The following is a 19,306-nucleotide window of genomic DNA, read 5'->3' as shown; positions in this document are numbered from 1 at the left end:
GACAAAAAGAGATGGTTATGTTGAAAATTAAAGATTAGGATTGGTTGGAAAAGGGGATCTGGGAAGGAAAGGAAAGCAAAGACAAAAGGGAAAGCATACTTGCCACCGCCGGGGCAACAGGGAGCTACCACGAGAAGGGTAGGGATAAGCCTCGCGAAGAGGGAAAATATCTCCCCCAACTTTCAAGCCAAAGATCCAGATCAGAGTGATCTAGATCTGGCAAGAAAGGGGGGAGGAGGGGGAAAGCTGGAAGTTGGGTTTGCTAGAGAGAAGGAGGAGTTTCTCTCACTAGAAAACGCGTGGGTTTTCAAAATACTTAGCTTCGATGAATTGTTGTTTGATAGTTTGAATGTTGATATTGTTATTTTCCTTCTTGTATGTTACCTAACTAGTTATTATATTTAAGTCTAAAACGAGAGCTAAACTCTAATTCATTTATTAGTTATTTTCCATGCTTAAAATATTGATTACCAAAATCATAATATATATATATATATATATATAAGTGACAAGCTAAAACACGATATAAAATTATAAATAATTATGTTTCAGTTTCATTATAAAGTTATAATTCTCTCTAAAGAGATATTCACGCCCTTCTCTAAATCCTAAAGGCCGGTTTTTTTTTTTCAGAGTACTAGTTCGAGCTCGTCGGGCGGCGCCCGGGCGTTGGGGCTGGCCTCCGGGCTGCCCTGACGTCTAGGGGTTTGCTGTCGGACAGGTATTGACGGCTAGTGCTCGTGGGTTTCCGTCGGAGGGGTGCTATGCTGAGCTTGGCGGCTGGTTTTGTCTGGGCTGGGGCGAGGCTGTGGTCATGCAAACAGGACCGGCAGTCGATCCCTGATGTGGGTTTCTTGGTTGGCGGCGCCACGGGTTTTTCTAGTTGGCGGTGTGCGGTGCAGAGATTTGGATCGAGGTTTGGTTTCTCTAGGCTGGTGTGGGTTGTGATGGTGGGGCCGTGGCGGTTTGGGTCATGGGTAGTGAGAGATTGCGGCAACATGGATCGAGGCAGCTCGTGTAGTGGCGGAGTGCGATGGATGGAGCTTGGCCTGACTATTTCGTACGACATGGGATGAAGCAGGTGGACTGGACCTGACCACGCTGTTGGGCCCTGCGTGGGCTTTCTTTGGTGGCTGCCCTTTTGGGCTTTGAAATTTTGGGCTGGGGTTTTGGCCCTAGTCCATATTTATGTTTTAGCATAGTCTTTGACAATAATTTCCTTTTAGATGCATATTATGTGCATTCTATGTATTTCTAGTGCCTCTGGAGTAGTATCAAATGAGGATCTCCGCTATGTCTACGTACATGAATGTCTAATGGGTAGGTCTATTTCTATGTACCATTGTGGGTACTACCACTACCTTCTTGTCTGTCTGTAGATGACAGCGGAAGAGTATGTAACAGCCTATTCTGGCTTTAGATGATATATCTATCGGTACCCGACTTCGGGTTTGATTAAAAAAAAAAATTTATAAATTTTAATTAGAGTAACAATTCGATTATCAAAATTATGTTTTGAAGCTTAGAAAGCTCTATTTTGACGGTAGTCCATACAAAACTTAATTTATCGGAAATTTTGATATAAGATTTGAAAAATTGTCTACTAGAGTGATAAAGAGAACTCAAATATTTTCACTTCTGATAATCTCGGTCGCTTACTTCATAATAATTTCTCTCCTTACGATCTATATGTGTGTGTCTATGTTCATTTTATTTATTTATTATCACTTTTGCCTTTTTCTCTCTCCATAAAAATACTATATCTATGCTCTCTTTTATGAGCCTTTTCCTTTATAGGTACATGAAGCTTTTTCTTTTTATCCAAATTACATAAGTAATTTGCTTTATTGGTCGCAAAGGTGATAGAAGAGCCAAACATGAAACATTTCATTGCATACCTTTTCTTTTCACCTTTCATCTTTCTTTATTTTTTACTAAATTAAATCTTCTGTTATTGTAAAGAAGAAGGTTGTGAAAATGGATCCAGCTCATTTTATTCACATATCTTAAAGTATAATTCTGTAATAATTCATATATTATTCTTGGAACATCGGCCTGCAGCTAAACAAGACCCCAATGCAATTACCATTATCCACACAAATTATGCTCCTTAATAAAATAATTTTACGGCTAATTGAGTAGCTTGTAACAGCACCAACATTGTCATAATTAAATCACATACGTATATTCCAACTTGATTTTATGCCTATACTTTGTCTTAATACTACTTTCTTCACGAACCTCTGCATTATTTTTGACACTTTGGCCTGCAGCTGAAATAGATACCCATGCAATTATTCAACTTAATGTCATTATGCTACTAAATAATCAAACATTTTAATGATTAAGTTGCTTTTAACACAACCCCACACAACCTACCATGCATGCCTATAATTAATTAAAGCACATATATATTCATATAATTCGATTTGGATAATGTGTGATGTGGGAGTTCATGATATATTGTATGAAAGAAACAAGACGATGACAGTAGGGCAACGCCTGTAAGTGCATAAAAATTAAGGAGACTTGAAAGTCCATACCCCAGTCGATATTTAGATTCTCAAATGGGGTAGTTGAAGTTGTTGCAAGTATCTTTACTTCGATCATATCTTCTTCTGAAATATCGAAGGAGGTGGTAGTTTCGATTGATTTTCCAAACCGATCGAGGCTACCATCACGATACTACCAATTAGTTGGTTCGATTCACCTCTTACATCAATGGTGTTGCCCACAGTAATTACAAAGAATGAGATCCTTTCGATCACTTCTGCAACCTAATTGCAGCCCTTCGATTACTTGCTTAATTAATTTGATAATTTTGATTGATTGCTGTGAGTGGAATTTGGTTGGTTTATAAACTTAATATGCACGTCATGTAGCTTCAACAACTTAATCGACACACATATATAGTAATATATATCTTGATTAGTTGGGTTGGCAGCTCATCCAACTCCTCGAATCTCTTTCAGAAAAAGAAAAACAAACTTATTAATTGTACGTTTACAGCGGTAGTAGTAGTAGTAGTTTCTTTGTTGTTTAAAGATGAAGTTTTTTTGGTGGACGATCAACTAGAAATTATTAAGAAAGAGACATTGCGTCAAAGCTTTTGCATCCTGTATGTTACTACTTGTTAAGAGGTTGCAGTAGTGCTGTTAATTGATACTATTAATATCTAGGGTTACATCAGTATAATATTAATTGATTGAATCTCGAACCCTAAACCCTACTATGGTAGTTACTAAATTTGCTTGCAAACTAATCTACCCGATTTTTCATAATCTTGCTTCTGCCCGAAACCCTAATTATACTGCTTGCTGCGCCGGCCCACAGATTGCTGGTAGCTCGCAGGTTCCAATCTTATGTCACTTTTGTTAGGTTTAGGGTTTTCGGTTACTTCATACGAATTGAATAGATTGAGTACTGGTCAAGTAATTTGTCAAGCAGTGATTAGCTATTGTTCCAAGAAGTATCCCATATAAAACCAGCAGTAGCCATTAAGGCTGGAATAGATAGCCTCCCACATGCTGTGACTTTCTTCTTTCTGCTAAATGTCATTAATCTTTACTTAAATAGCTCTTAATTAGTGGACTAGGAATATGATAGGACCACTGAGAAGAATAGTCAGCCAAGTTGTTCCTTTGGGTCAATCATTTCAAGCTTAGCTAGCCAAGTCTCTCTCCATCGCCTTCCTTATTCAATTCCATCATGTAATTTTCTTCCTTCCCAAGTCAATCCATGTCATTGGTGACAAGTATTATGTACATAATACCCCCAAGCAGTACACTCTAGAATTAAGTGTGTTCTAAACGCGTATTATAAATTACATTATTGTTCTTTAATATATAACTAGATAACCATGGCGTCAACTTAATAAAAATCCCGTGAGATATTTTTGTCGATTAATTGATCCAACTCTTCGATTTGGTGGAGTTCATTATAGTTATCCTCACGGAGGATAATAGACACTATAAAAGATCAGCTAATCTATTGAAAGAGATTTAAAGACAGTCACTGATATAGTTTTCGACAAGTTAATTAAGATATCCGGTCAATATTGCATACCTATTAAGTAAGTGTCAAGAATAAGTCATTTGATCGAATGTTCCTCGATCCTATGATGATTTAATGTAGAATTCCAACTAGTCCACACTCTATTACAAGTTGATAGAGGTCCGCAAGTAATGTAAAAAAATATTTATGGTAACTACTAATTAGTCCACAAGTAATAATTAGTTATGGTTTCGTGGAAGTCACTGCAAAGCAATCACAAAATAGATATTATATATAGAGGTTTCACTCACAATTTCTGTTGCTTTCAACTAGTATGAATTGCATCTCCAATCAAATGGAAATGTCCTCCCACATGGTGCGGGGTCGTACAAAACTTTGGCTGGACCTGAATTGTATGGTCCATTATATTTATGTACGTCAAGGGCTGCAGACCAATACTGCAATGGATGCTTCTTATTTCTGAAATTTCCCAGGTCAAGGGTCAAAACTCCCAAGCACAAGCATTTGATTTGAATCCTTGGTTTGATTTGACCTAATTTGCTTCTAGTTTCATTGAGTAGAGGGCCCTTCACCAAGTCCATTGCTACTTTTCTTCTGCCCCAAGTCCATGGGAACCAACCGTGTGTCCTAAGTAGCAAACACTTTGATTTTGATTTGGTTTCAATTAATAGCAAACAAATCAGATAGCTGAAAAAATTGACCATCTATTTTGGTCCTGCTTTGCTCAATTTCTTTTTAGAAATTAAAGAGAAATTAGTTAAAATAGAAAAATTTTTTTTTTAAAAAATTCCGACCTACCGGATTCGAACCAGTGACCTAAGGATATCTGATGGTTACGCCAACTACAGTCCTCCGCTCTACCAACTGAGCTAAGGTCGGTTGCTTGGTATCGTGGTCTTTCTTTTATATATCGTATAAGATAGTTTATAGCATACTAGAACAAGTGGTTGATCATCACCGATACTGCTTCCTGAATAAATTAATGATATATGAGTACTGATTGGGTCTCCATGATCATCCAAATTCTTTTGCTAATTGATGTCACAGTGTTTCACTTATTAAAATGTTCGTGTATTGTATATTGTATATCTCATGATCAAGTACGGTATTTTGAATTTAGAGATTATATTATACGCTAATGTTGATACTATATTGTTTTGACGATCTGTGGATAAGGTGGGGATGGAACAAATTTGTCAATGTTGTTATGATATATGTCATTTGAAGGGATAGCATATGCGGAACAACTCTAGCCTCCATTGTTGCTTGTTCATCACATTCTTTGTCTGCATTGTTGCTTGTTTGACATAATTATTTGTGGCAAAATGATGAACAAGCTTGTAAGATCCAAATACGATAATATGATGCATTATGCATATTAGCATATATAGAATGATCATATAAGAACAGGGCTAAACATAGAGTAAATTAATCTCTAATTTCTTATGCTTTCTACAACATATAAACAAAACACCACTATATTTAAAGTACTTCTCTACAGATGCTTATACACACATTTGAACATGGTTCTAATAACCCAATTGGGTCAGAAGAGAAATGAAAATTAAATAAATATCCAAATCCTACAATTGTTTTCAAAAAAGTGCAACGATATCCAAATTTTGTAATTGTGATCAAGAAACTGCAACTCCATTTCTGCTGTGACTCACCGAGCAAAACCTGCTAGGCTTTGGCTGGAACTTTCTCCTTCTTTGAAGATCCTGACTAGACGAGGGCTTGATAGTTTGGAGAAGGATTTCTTTTATCGAATTTGGTTTTACAACATCTTTTGCAGGTCTACTACTGCTAATTGTAGCTTGCCTATTATTCACATTACTTCTGTGCAAACTGCACCTGAAAGAACCTGGATGTTCTGTAGGTGAACATAGACATGTACGATTCAAGGAGATGTGTGATTTTGAGGCCATTGGAATATTGGTATTCAAGTTTCAACTACAAAATTAGAGGGTTTTGTTTTTCTGTTTTCCAAATCAAACTCATTAGGGGCTTTAATTTATATAAGCTTTGATCTGGATTGTATTGATTACCTCACCAACCTTTTGCTATCAAATCTTGCAAGTAAGAAAAGGTCCTCCAGTCAAAGTTGGAAGCATAAGAATTTTATTTAAATGTCAAAATCAGTTTTACCATTCACTTAATTGCTTGAAGTTACTTGAAAGTAACTTAAATTCATTGTCCTATTATAGACAAACAAACTTAATATATTGATAAGAGGATATGCTTCAATTCCTTTGTTTAGAATTTTTATATTGAAAAAGAGTCCCATAATAAAGGAAGAAGCTTTGTATAAAAAGTTGAGGATGTGCTCTTTGGATTGGTCTATGCAGAAGAGGTGATTGTTCAATTGGTTTCTTTCTTGCACAGTTTATTCAAATCGTAATTCTTAAGTTTCTGCAATGGTCCAGCTAGCTGCACAATAAGCAGATAAGATAAACATAAGATTCCTAGCTAATTTAGTATCTACTGTATTTCATCATTCACCCAAACAACTTCAATTCACACATATGATGTTGATCGACACTAAAAATAACATTATCTGCAGTTTTTTTATTTTGTCTACTTATCTTTTGGACTAGAAGTCTTCCACATTCGGAGCACGTCTGATTTCGGATAATTTATATTATTTGGATTAAAAGGCTAAGAATCTGAGATTGATCATAGGTCAATGATCGTATGATTTTTATGTGGTGTGTAGTTGTCATGTTCAATTGATGAACTGGGCGGCTAAGATTGGTCTTGACTCTTTGATGCTTCTGTAGCTTAAGAAACTACTACTCAACTAGGACTTCAGACTCGGTAGCAACTTGTTTGTTTTTGTCAACTGTATTCCTCAGCAAACATATCATAGAGAATAAAAATGCAAAACAAACAGTTAATTTTTCTCAACAAGAAAGCAGATAGATAGTCTGGCCTTTTGACTCAAAAAAAAAAAAAAAAAAGAACAGAAGAAAAGAAATTTCAGTTTAGTGAAGTTTATTGACACAAAAAAATTGCAGTTCATGAAGATGGGAAAATTAAAAATCCGACCTACCGGATTCGAACCAGTGACCTAAGGATATCTGATGGTTATTCCAACTACAGTCCTCCGCTCTACCAACTGAGCTAAGGTCGGTTGATATTAACCCGCACGTTCTTTCTTATACAACAATAATTTAGGCTTTCAGCCAAAGTGAATAAGCACAAGTAACCTCAAATGAAGGAAAATATTTACAACCCCAGGTCCTTTGTCCTCCTCCTTTAATGCTTATAGAAAGATAGTCACCATGAATGCAGAATGCTAGAAGTGCATAACTGTCCAGATTAGAGATAAAGATCGGCAGACAAGATAACCTTATTAGGGATGATGTCCGACCATCTGTTTCAGAGCACTTCCAATAAAGTAGGGAGACAAATAGACATTTCTTTTGTGAAAGGGTTGAGGAGAGTTATATAACAATCAGTAAGATGATGATAATCTATACTATTATTAAGAGAACCCAATTTGTCAGCTAAAGTGGGCGTCAAAAGACAACTATATCCTTAAATCATAAATTATCAAAAAATATCTTTTAATAAACAGAGGACATAATGCTAATAAATAAAATTACGTAAAAACGTTCCAATTTATTTTCCCCTCAAATCTCTCCCTTACTCTATAACTTCCCACTTCCCCAGCAAAGGAGGGGGAAAAAAAACTTCCAAACTCCCTACGTTATCTCCAATGATTATTTTGTTTTTTGAAAACTAAACTCACACACAGACACACAATGTGTGTTTTGGGTCTAGTTATTATCTATCTCAGCTTTGGCCAACCAACCATAGTCACACCCAAATTAGAAAATTCTGCTCCTGCCGTTAAAAACAACATTTGCAGGAAGACTTGATCATTTGAGATATTAGTGCTCAAGGTCGTTGCAGCAATATCCATTTATGTGCTAATGCAAAGTTAATTTGCCAAACAAGATTATACTGGTACCTGAGGTGTTTATAATCTTATTGGGTTACATATACCTAGTGCGACAAGGAAAACAAAAACTGAAAAAAGAAAAAGAAAAAAAAAGGGAGTGGGAAAATTCCTAATTGCATGAAATAACTAGGAATTGGAGTTGAACAGCGAGAATGGTGTTGGTAGTGTTGTAGGGCTAAACTGCTCGTGTTGGATTTTGGTTAAGAAAACAATGGTCTTTGGAGGCAACGACGATAAAGATATACCTTAACAAATTAACAATGGACTCAAATTGGGCCATACGAGCACTATGGCCTAACGAAAATTAGCTATCAAGATGATATTAGGGTAAATTCCTCCTATGGTACCTGAGGTATGGCTACTTGGACAGTTTGATACCCGATGTATTAAAGGGGACAGTTTGGTACCTGAAGTTAGACTCTGTTTGACACTTTGGTACTTCTGTTAATTTTTCTGTTAAATGTAAAGATAAAATTGACATTTAGAATATATGTATAAAAACATAATAAAAAAAACATGAGTTTGTGGGTTGATTGCCGTTCTTCATAATTTTATAGGTTCATATTAATGCTTATGAGTTATGTTGAAGGTGAAATGTTCGAATTTTATGTTTATGTTGAAGGTGAAATTATTTGTTAAATTAGCTATCAAGATGATATTACTCACATTCAATGTCACTCCTAGATTCAATTTCAATCTCATTTTCTTTTAAAGTTATCGGCGGACCCATAAGTGAGCTTTTCTAAAGCGAACTTGAACTGACATAAAAGTAGAAAAATTTAAAAACAAACAATCTAAATATAAAATTCTACCATGAGAACAAGAGAAACTATTGTTTTTTTTTTTTTTAATCATTCTCATGGACAAAATTATACAGCCTTAAGGGAGAAGGTATAAGTTATAACATAGAAAGAGTGTGTACAGAAACTTATGCAATGTTTAATCATTGCTACTGATGGTTTCTAGCTGTACAACTTTCTTGTATCCCTTTAATTGCAGTAAACCAACAAGAGCTTCTATACATGACAGACCCTATACATGGCAGTAAACTAGCTAGCAGCCCACGCCACACTAAACCTATATTGGGTCCGCCATTTGGAGGGAAGCTTTTCACATTGCTCAGATGTTTCAGTTGGGGGTATATTTATGCCTTTTTTTTCTTTGCATTTGAAGTTGGGAAGCATAGAAAATGATGCTTCTGCTCGCTTGAGATCACCTAGGACTTCGGGGGGGGGGGGGGGGGGGTGGTGGTATAACAATTTTTCTACTTAGGATCAAAATACTCAGAATGCGAACGAAAAGCAAAAGAAAAAAAATTTATGCTACTAGGATTGTATTGTATATCGAAATCTCCAAGCAGAATTTTCAAGGAATCAGTAAACTGCCAACTGTTTCCTATCCAGTATTTGCACTGCCAAAGTTTCTACTGCCATGATTTCCACTGCCAAAGTTTCTACTGCCATGATTTGCGCTGCCAAAGTTTCTATTGCCATGATTTGCACTGCCAAAGTTTCTGCTGCCATGATTTGCACTGCCAAAGTTTCTGCTGCCATGATTTGCACTGCCAAAGTTTCTACTGCCATGATTTGCACTGCCATAGTTTAAACTGTCATAGTGTAAACTGTCACATTTTTTAGTATACAAGCGATGTCTTCGTTCCCGGCAGTAAATCACCCAGAAGATCATAGACAGCATTACAGCTAAGGCTACCATTAACAAGCCAATGTAGATCCATTTACTATGTAGTCGCAGACCGGGACAATGCTGTTTACTTATGTCCGAGAATGTATCCTTAGCAAATGTGCAGTCTGCAAGATCAGCAAAGAATGGACTGTACCGATACAGTGCGTTGCTCACATTTACAAAAGCTGACATTTGATCGAAGTGGGTAGGAGTCAGCCGCCCTGGTGATACACACTGGCCGGTTGGACTAGAAACCTTACATACGTATTTCTGCCATACCTGTTTATTTGAAACAGAAAGCTTTAAGGCACTTCACTTCCTTCATAGAATTTTACTCCATGCAAACAGAAAGCTTTAGTTATTACCTCTTGTGCTTGTTGCAATTCCACTTCACCAGGAACACATTTCCGATCAGTTTTATCCTCATTGAAGGGGTTGCAGACTGGTGGTAACAAAGGGCCAGACTGATTGTAATTTAATGGACTGTCAGAAGGATCAAGATTTGCACCATCGGTGATGACACGATTAACCGCTTCAACAGCAAAGTAGGTTGCCATCTTGGTCCGTTCCAACATGCTCTGGCTTACATTTTTGTCCACACATGGAAGTAGATCATCCAAAGCAGTGTGGGCTGTGGGGTGCTTTTGAATCCACTCATCCATGGAGACACATGCATCTCCAAACGCACTACATATTTGCACATAGCAAAACATCAGTCTCTGATATGGACACAGCTTCCTCACAGGAATAAATTACTTCTGAGATATCAATTAATTTCATGGATCAGCTGGATTAGAGATTTGCTAGGACAGGAATCTATTCGACTTCAGCCACGTCCGCATTCAAATCCAAACACATCTAATATTCGAGGAAGGAAAATCTACCAAGTTTGTTATATGTTAAAGAAGACAGTGTTTGAAAGGATAAAAACTTCAGCAACCAAACCATTGTTAAGCATTTTGCTTCATTCAATGTTCAAGAAGCATGTAAAAAGTTTGTACTTGTTGCTAAAATCTATATTAAAGACATAGAAATGAACCACGACTTAAGATAGACAGGTTGAAATTAACTTCTATATGTTGCCTGGCAAGCTGAAGTGAAAATTCAATATAGAGGTATAACTTGGAAACTAAGATAATGTAAGCACAACCAGTTAAATGGTACATACTTATGGATAAGGAGAAATGTACCGCACAAGATGAATGCACAGGTAACAAGAATCCACCCAACAATCACCAAGCTGCATCAGATTGCAAGTGTTGGTTAAAAAATATGTTTGAGCAGTACAACTGCTTCAAAGACTTGAAGATCTGCTTGGGAAAAATGAATGGCAAAGAGTTTTAGGTATCTGACTTACCAGTATACAAGAAATCGCATCCCGCACATGGAAAGTGCTGCAACAAGTAAACCAAATAAAAACAAAGGGAATCAATAAGGCCATATTATACCTTTAAAGTTTCTACATCTAATCAAAAGAAGATAACAGACTTACCAAATCCAATAAAGACCAGAAGAAGCATAACAGCAGAAAAAACCATGAGCGCCAGCTTCCTGCAGAAGACAGCGACAGATAAATGTTACACAGATTAAGCAAGGTGACTAGAAGTTCACAAGTTTCGAGAGATTCAAGAATCTACTTACAAGTCTGTTAAGACTTGATTTGACTTCCGTGCAGTCTTATCAGTAGTTTCAGAAAGAAAATTGGAAACATACTGTATTGTTCCCATACCCTCGTCAATTTGATTCTGAATATCTGTCGGAGGAACTATGGCGTCAAGTCCGATCTTCTTAGCTGCGCTAAGAGAATCTGACACATTCCTGAGGTTTTGAGCAGTTTCATCGGCCTCCTTCACAAGGTAATCCAATGTCTTTCTTGTACTGTCGTAGAACAATCCCTGACCCATGTACAGCACAACGCATCCAGCACTACAACAGACCACACGAACATTGAAGGGAGCCAACAGCAACATAAAAGCTGATTGGCACTAGTGCTTGGCATGAAAATTAGGTGTGTGTGTGTGTAGAGAAAGAAAGTTCGAGAGAAAGTTACATTGCCATGAGGGTGAAGATAATAAGGGTGACGAGAGAGAGGCAATAGGCTGTTCTAGAATAGCCATAAGGCTCTTTTTTACGACAGCAATAACAGATACAGATAAGGCACAAGCTTAACCCGCAAATCACGAACCACAAAATAGCAGCGACAAAGAAAGGAGCCGCGGTAAAACCAACTGACTACGGCAAAAATGGATCAATAACTAATTAGTGTCAAAAATATATCAATTTCATGAGAAACAGGGATACCACATAATATTAGTTAAACCAAACACCAGAAGTTAATTTTTGGCATAGCACTATATGGATATTCAACAAGTATATTATCAACACAATCATAACCTACATTTATAGATAAACAAAGAATAAAACATTCTTTAAATGCCTCAAAATCCATAGCAAGACCATGAGAACTCGAAAGAATTTTTAGATCGACAACTACAGCATCAAGTCATCAATGAGGAAAGGAGCAAAAGTACAATTGGAAAATTCACATAAACCCACATTGGTACTTAATTATCATTTATCAAACAACACAATACACAGAACAGCAAAATAAATTAATAGAAAACAAAATAACAAAGACAAACCCAGCAAATGAATCAAAATTAATTAAGAGAATATAGAACTCACAGCCCAGTAATGCCGTTCTGTTATATTCCAGCCCCCAGTGTACTTCTTAAATCTATTTAGAGGGTCCTTCCTGCGTGTCCTTTCCTTAGCCAATACCAAAGTCTCGTTTTCTTCAAGAGACCTCCTTCTTCCCCATGTGATCAACCCACCATCATTTATTTGCTCTCCCCCTTCACCATTAACATCCAAAAAAAAAAAAAAACAATTTCATTCAATTTCCACATGCAAGAGCAATGCAAAAATATCCAAAAAAAAAAAATTAGTAGTGACTTAACATTTTATGTCGTACAAAATAACACATCATTATTGTGTTACTAGTGATGACATGCATTCGTGAATCGTGACTGAAATTTGGGATCTTAAGCATCTTTCTTCCAATAAAATCAAACCCGAAAAAGCCAAGACATTGCATGCATCCCCATTTTACCTGTCAATCGGATAGTGTGAGAAAGGTGATAGCTTTCTGCAAAAGCTGAAACAACAAAGACGAAGGAGATGGTTATGATCACAAAAAGAACCAAATGTTTCGACAAGATTGGCGATCTAATGCCGAAGAACATGATGTGTTTTGGATTTCTGGGTTTCTCCTATATACGTCCTTGTATTTCTGGTTTTTGACGCAGACAGCGGGAGAGCTTTGGTGGAGACACAAGGACCCAAATACATGGTGTGAGACAAAAGGTTATTTATAACAGAGATAACTAACGCTACAAAGTTGTGGAGAAGGACACAGAGAAACAGCTGATTTGCTATAAAAGCCCTAAGATATTATCGCATTCGATAATTTTTTTTTTTAAAAGGGTTTGGAATCCAGCCTAGATGGGAGACTCAATCCCACACCCGGTTCCATTTATTATATTAATATTAAAATTTTGTATCCAGGGGGGGGGGGGGACATATCACCTATACCCCAAGCTACAGATAAACAATGAGAATAATCCTCATATAGAACATCCTGTATAATAGCAGGTGTCTCCCCTAACCAAACATCATCAACAGAGAGACTGACTGAGTTTAATGTGTGTAAATCTCATTATCCTTGAGTTCTTATCCCTCGTATATGATCTGTTTTTTCCCCACTGTGTCTATTTTTGTCACTTCCAAAATCTCATTTTCTGATTTTGGATTTATTTTTTTTAATAACGTTTAAAGCATCTCCAACAGGTTCTTTATAATTTCTCTATTATAGGGAAGCAAAAATTAAAATCTCCAAAAAAATTCTGCTTCAACTCTAACAGATTCTCTATTTTACAGATTCTATAATTCTTCTCTAAATTCTTCCCTAAAATTTTACAGATTGCTATAAATATAGGGAATTTTGTTCTCTCTCATCACTATCTCTAATTTAGGGATAATTATAAGGAATCTGTTTGAGCAAAACAGCCAAATTTTTTCTTAAAATGGAGAAAAATCAAGATATGGAGAAGCTGTTGGAATTGCTCTTAGTCTCTAGTATTGGTGAGCTGTTTAATGGGATTAATGTGACGTGAGCTTGAGGCTTTATTGGAAATGAATCGTTTTTAAAGTTATTAATTAGGACCTATTAATGACGAAATGTGAAGTCAATTAAGAACAATATTTAAGAAAATCTGAGTGTGATTAATTAGTAGATGTGTCTTAATGATGATGTGGATATTTTGTTGGCAAATATAGAAAAAAGTTAGATTACTAGTAGGATTCAATCAATACAAATATGAGAAAAGATTACAAAATGAAGCAAAACATTAAGCTAAAGTAAGATAAAATTAGTGGTGTATGACAAGTCTCTTAATGGCCACTTAATTACTAATTGCAACTTTGCAAGCAAGTACAATATATACTTACCACCAAGTTCTAATGCATTTCTCAAGCATCTCCCATGTCGTGTTGCATCAAATGAATAACATCATCACATGTAAATTAACGAGAAGCTACGGAATAAAAATATTAAAATACTCTACGCATCTTTATTGCAAAATTCATGATTTTTTTTATTAAATGCGGTTTAATAATTGAAATTATATCCAGAGCGATGCCTTGCTCTAAAATTTCAGAGCGAGGTTAGAGTTTATGGTCACTTTTCGGTCGCATATACACATCTCGACCGTTCAGTTTTTAGGTACTGATGCATAGATCATCTCTGCAAAATTTCAGCCAAATTGATGGTCGTTAAGGCATTCATAACTGCTTTAAAGCTAGTACGGTTCAGGTTGGACAGATTAAGTTCGTCAACTAATTTAAGCGAGTTAGATACCTTAAAGATCACCAATTTGACTGAAATTTTGCATAGATGATCTATGCATTAGTACTTAAAAACTGAATGGTCGAGATGTGGATATGCGACCGAAAAGTGACCCTAAACTCTAACCTCGCTCTGAAATTTCAAAGCGAGGCCTCGCTCAGGATAAAAAAAAAAATATATATATATATATATATATATATTACAAAGTAGCTATTGTTTAAAAACGTTTGAATGCAAGTTATTCTAACCTAATAGCTCCTGTATTGATAATATTGAGTGGTGAATGATATAATTGAAGCGAAAAAAAATTCAATCCTGATACAAAAGATGTTGGCAAAGTACGGTAACTAGGTATTGATATTAATTGTCCTAAGTGGCCATCAAAGTATATGCATTACTAATGACTGTTGTCAATGAAGCAGGTGATTCATTTATCTTTGGTTCTAATTCTTTTAGTTGTCTTGATTATTTACTTGTGTTTATATATTTTGTGAATGATTTTGGATTGCTCATTAAGTCAACATCGACATCTTGTCATTGGATTTTAAGAGAGCAAATGAATCAACTTGATCACTACCTGACAATTACTTTGAAGATTTTATTCTATTCCTAAATTGCGTTGATTGAATTATTAGTAGGAGTATTGGAGAAATATAATACATATATTCCACCATTAACATACATACAACACGTACAGGTTCTGCGCGCAAGTACTAATGAAAATATTTAGCTAATTTAGTTATTGCTCCTACACTTTGTCCATGTGCATTGATTCTTCTTAAAGGTTATATGCATGGGCTTAAATTAAAACTTTTTGCCCTAATTAATTTTGATTTAAGAAATATGTAGTAGTGCATACTCAATCACTGTCCAATTATTTGGACAATGGCAGCTTAATTTTGTTTTAGTTAATTTTCCTGCGAATCTAAATGATCACTTATGCCAGTTAATAATGAATATAAGTACACTGCTTTTACTGGTTTAACCAATTATATGGCGCTACATATTCACTTAGGTTTGTATTATGTGGTTATGGAGGTGTCCTGGAGAAGAAATGAGCTGAGGAAAGAGACAGATCGAAGCCAGGTTCTCAGATTTTGGCATGATTTGAGAATCATAGTCACACGCACGATGATGATGTTTTCAGGTATATGATTTTTTGTGTATTTTATCTTTGGCTTTTCACATGATATAAAAAAGGAAGAGATTCGAATTTAAAACATGTCATCCGTAGAGATGAAACCATATTAATGGAGTACCTGATTTATTCAAGGATGGGAAAATGATACACCTGCCGCTACGAGAAAAAAGAGCCCTATGTATATAGGCCAATGCAAATACATAACTATGGCTCACTGTGGGAATAAAGCACAAGCACCAGTTTCAACTTCTCTATCAGAGAACATAGAATCTGAATTTGCTAGGTTCCATTCCCAATTTTGGAGACAAGATTCGTATCGATCTTTAGGTTCTTATGTTTGTTGGATTAATATTCAATATATATAGATGGAAGTATCTTGATTTTGTTTCAAAATATACTAGATTCTCCTACATTCGGGCGATGGCGATGCTTGAGAGATTACACAGAAATTGAATTTTGCGTTAGGAAAATTTATAATTGAAAGACAAATCATCAAAATGTAGAGAAGTCGGGTGATGAACGCATCATTTTTCCTGTAACCATGTGCATATCAATATATAGCACGTTAAACTAATCAAAATCGTTAATCATTATTTCAATTCTCGTCATAGAACATTGAAACAAGAACCAATCTTATAATTCCAATCTCGAGCCTACTCAATATCACATTGAATACAAAAAGAATGGCAAAGGGGTCTCCGAAACCAGTGGAGCGACCCGGTATAGCGAAAATTCGTTTTCGTGATGGCGGCGGCGAGCCTCGTGCTCTCCAGTTCAGGCAGAGGCGAGATGATGGCGGCGTGGGTTTGAAGAGTTTGTGGTCTCTTCTGAAACGACGTCAGGATCTCGACCAAGATTCTCGAAGGCTCCGGTTGATGTGTTTCTCAACTGAGGGTGTTTTTTTGGCCGTGGGTCGGCGGATCGAATCGGAACTGCGGATTTGGTGTAGGCGATCCTGCCCTGTGTCGTGGTGTCGGCGTTAATTGGTTGGTCGATGTCAGATCTGGGAGGATGAAGGCGGTAGGAGGGTTTGCCGTGACGCCGGCGGTGATTGGACAAGATCTGGAGTTGGCTGGGGTTATTTTACCGGTCCTGGAGGTGACTGCAATGGAGGGCTGCGAGCAAGAAGAGAGATTGGAAGAACCGGCGGGGAACTTTAGGTTTGACCTAGGGCTAACCACTGGTTTGATCGGGCTGGATACTGGGCCGCTGACTTTGATTGGGCCTGAGGTTGTGGCTGGATTTGGGTCTGATCTGCATGGGCCGCTGATTGGGCCTGTGTATAGGGGACTCCATTTGGGCTTTATACTGCATAATCTTCAGAAGGGCCCAAGGAGCAACCTGATGCTGAGGTTGTTGGCAACAAAGGAAGCTGTAGAGGGTGTTGGTTCCAACCCTGCGGGGAAGGGACCTGCGCTTGCTTAAGTCCCACAAGCTTCTAGACATTCTGGACTCAAGTCTTTGGAAGTAGGGGTAATTTTTATAGGCTTTTCTAAGACGTTTCTAGTTGATATTTGTACCACAATTGCGTGACTGCCAAATTAGACTAGATGAATATTTTTTTCCTTAGAGAGCGAGACTACTCTTGCTTAATTTAGGCTTGCTGTTCAGCGAGCGTCCCTTTAGATCTTAATGAGTTTAGAGTGGCTTAGATAAGTTATCCAGTTTGTCTCGATTTTTCTTATGTAAGTTCAGTTAAACTCTGGCCTGTTTCTTATGATTTTGATATCTAATAAAATCAAATCCTTTCAAAAAAAGAAAAAAAAAGAACCAATCTTATATCAACATCAAAACAAATGCTCTATAGTAAAGGTTAACTGCATTCTTCTCATTTGTGGTTAACCTTTATTAGAGAATTGCATGACTTGTCTAAGGGGTTAATGAAACGATTGGCTGTATGCGGTTCTACTGGGTTGGGTCGAAGTGTACTTCAGTCGGGCCATTTTCATAACATCCAAATGTTCCAAGGGTACAAGGAAGTATGCTTTTGGCCCAATTATATCCTAGTTTACAAATATCCTTAATCAAATATCTCCAAAATCAAAAGTAACAAAGCTGAAATAATTGAAGGATGAATTACAATAAACTTACAATAAACAAGTGGGTTGTGCTACCAGAGTTGGAATATATGCCTTGAGTGACGAGGTATTGCTATAACCGTTTTGAAATAGGTTTGGCGAACCTGTTAATATTCTCTCTTTCTTGTAAAGCATTCCAATGGTTGTGTCTTTGGCAGAATATATAGCTCTCACAAAGTCACAATAGGAGCAGAACATCTTCAGAAATGCAGTGACAACAGTGCGGTAGGCTGTTGGTTCTGCTACATCTGAGCTCTGAGGTCATGCGCGCACGTTTGGATTTTGGAATATAGCAACCAGCTCAAAGGGTAGAATGCTTGAAGGCTTGAAGCTTATTCTGGACTTCTGTTATTACTTCAGAGCTTGCTATAAGAATTTAAATCCCATGTCTATGCCCATGGAAATGAGGTTAACGACATTCATGATCATGTCCATGGAGCAAGGTTAATGATGCCCACACTTATGCAAGTGAGTCTAATGTGGACATGCATGACAAGTGAGGCTTACAGTGAGTACGGCAAGTGAGGCTAATGGCGGGCATGCCCGCACCCATGCAAGCGAATGGTGCTTCCAAAAGACGTATGCTTTTTCAATTACGTGGGAACTGGCAACCAACCCAGAAGTTTTTCCCAAAACAGAAAAAAAATTGAGTGTTGACAAGTTTGTTGTTAAGTAAAACTTACCTAGGTTAGTAGTCGGCGAAAGCTTGTGGATCATAAAAAGGAGACATGACACCTTCCCAATAATCCCAAAGGTCATCGATGTTTTTCCATATGTACAGCAGCTAGAGCTAACTCCGTAAATTTAGTTTGAGAGACAAGAATGCACGCATTGCAAAGGATGCCAATCTGTTAATATGGGGGATCTTGCTGATATAAAAGCTTGATCCAAACTTTTCATCTCTGCCGGTGTCCTGTTATCTTGTGTGCCTATTATCGCTGCTTATCATAATCTGTTTAGTTAAACAAACTGATGGAATTAAGTGAAAACAACAATAATTAACTTAAAACTGAGTTGAGCTGGGTTTTATAGAGAGAGAGTTGAACTGAGTTGCTATGATTAGGTCTTGACTAAGATCACAATACTAGTGCCAAAATGTTGCTAGCTAGGTGCTGCTGTGGAAGGTTTGACTGGTCCAAGTTAATCACTCTCTTTCTTCAGATTGTTTTAACTACAATTGCAGTCAAAGTCAAGCAAGTTCCATTGGTCATTAGGGTTCCCTAGTGTTACAGTCATTTCAAAATGATAATCTAAAGCAATTTGTGCAACTTCAAGGCACAGATTGTACCACATTCAACTGTATAAAATTGTTGAAATGTATATAATATTACAAAAGTTTATTGTATTTGTTCAAGCACAAACCAATGAGTGTAGGTAAGAGTGTAAAGCATATGATCACAAGAAGAGCCTTATCAGATTCATGACTACTTAGTGATCATGGTGATTAAAAATCTCAGATATAGTACGAATCCAAAGAGTGATAAAAATGTACAAGAACAATAACTTGGAACTGGGAA

At 36.8% G+C, this 19,306-nt stretch overlaps 1 protein-coding gene and 2 non-coding genes across 5 annotated transcripts; all 3 read right to left on the bottom strand.

Annotated features, from left to right (window-relative positions):
* Positions 1-4,802: 4,802 nt before the first annotated feature.
* TRNAY-GUA lies at positions 4,803-4,893 on the bottom strand. Its single transcript is given in 2 exon segments — positions 4,803-4,838; positions 4,857-4,893. It is a non-coding gene; the product is annotated as a tRNA-Tyr (tRNA).
* A 2,163-nt stretch (positions 4,894-7,056) lies between these two features.
* TRNAY-GUA lies at positions 7,057-7,147 on the bottom strand. The gene is given in 2 exon segments: positions 7,057-7,092; positions 7,111-7,147. It is a non-coding gene; the product is annotated as a tRNA-Tyr (tRNA).
* Positions 7,148-8,860: 1,713 nt separating this feature from the next.
* LOC112185798 lies at positions 8,861-13,023 on the bottom strand. Of its 3 annotated transcripts, XM_024324108.2 has the most exons (9): positions 12,777-13,022; positions 12,350-12,519; positions 11,715-11,896; positions 11,306-11,590; positions 11,157-11,215; positions 11,022-11,058; positions 10,833-10,904; positions 10,030-10,351; positions 8,861-9,943 (listed from the first exon to the last, which is right to left on the bottom strand). In XM_024324108.2, exons 1-9 carry the CDS (start codon positions 12,907-12,909, stop codon positions 9,377-9,379), a joined length of 1,827 nt encoding a protein of 608 aa, XP_024179876.1. In that variant the 5' UTR covers positions 12,910-13,022; the 3' UTR covers positions 8,861-9,376. The 3 variants fall into 3 exon arrangements, with proteins under 3 accessions (XP_024179876.1, XP_040371579.1, XP_040371580.1); XM_040515645.1 differs by lacking the exon at positions 10,833-10,904 and having other exon boundaries at positions 12,777-13,023; XM_040515646.1 differs by lacking the exon at positions 12,777-13,022 and having other exon boundaries at positions 11,715-11,892; positions 12,350-12,482.
* Positions 13,024-19,306: the final 6,283 nt, after the last annotated feature.

The sequence above is a fragment of the Rosa chinensis genome, chromosome 2, assembly GCF_002994745.2.
Source record: "Rosa chinensis cultivar Old Blush chromosome 2, RchiOBHm-V2, whole genome shotgun sequence".
NCBI lineage: Eukaryota > Viridiplantae > Streptophyta > Magnoliopsida > Rosales > Rosaceae > Rosa > Rosa chinensis.
The sequence above is the reverse complement of the archived record's forward strand: the minus strand, read 5'-3'. Positions and strand labels throughout refer to the sequence as shown.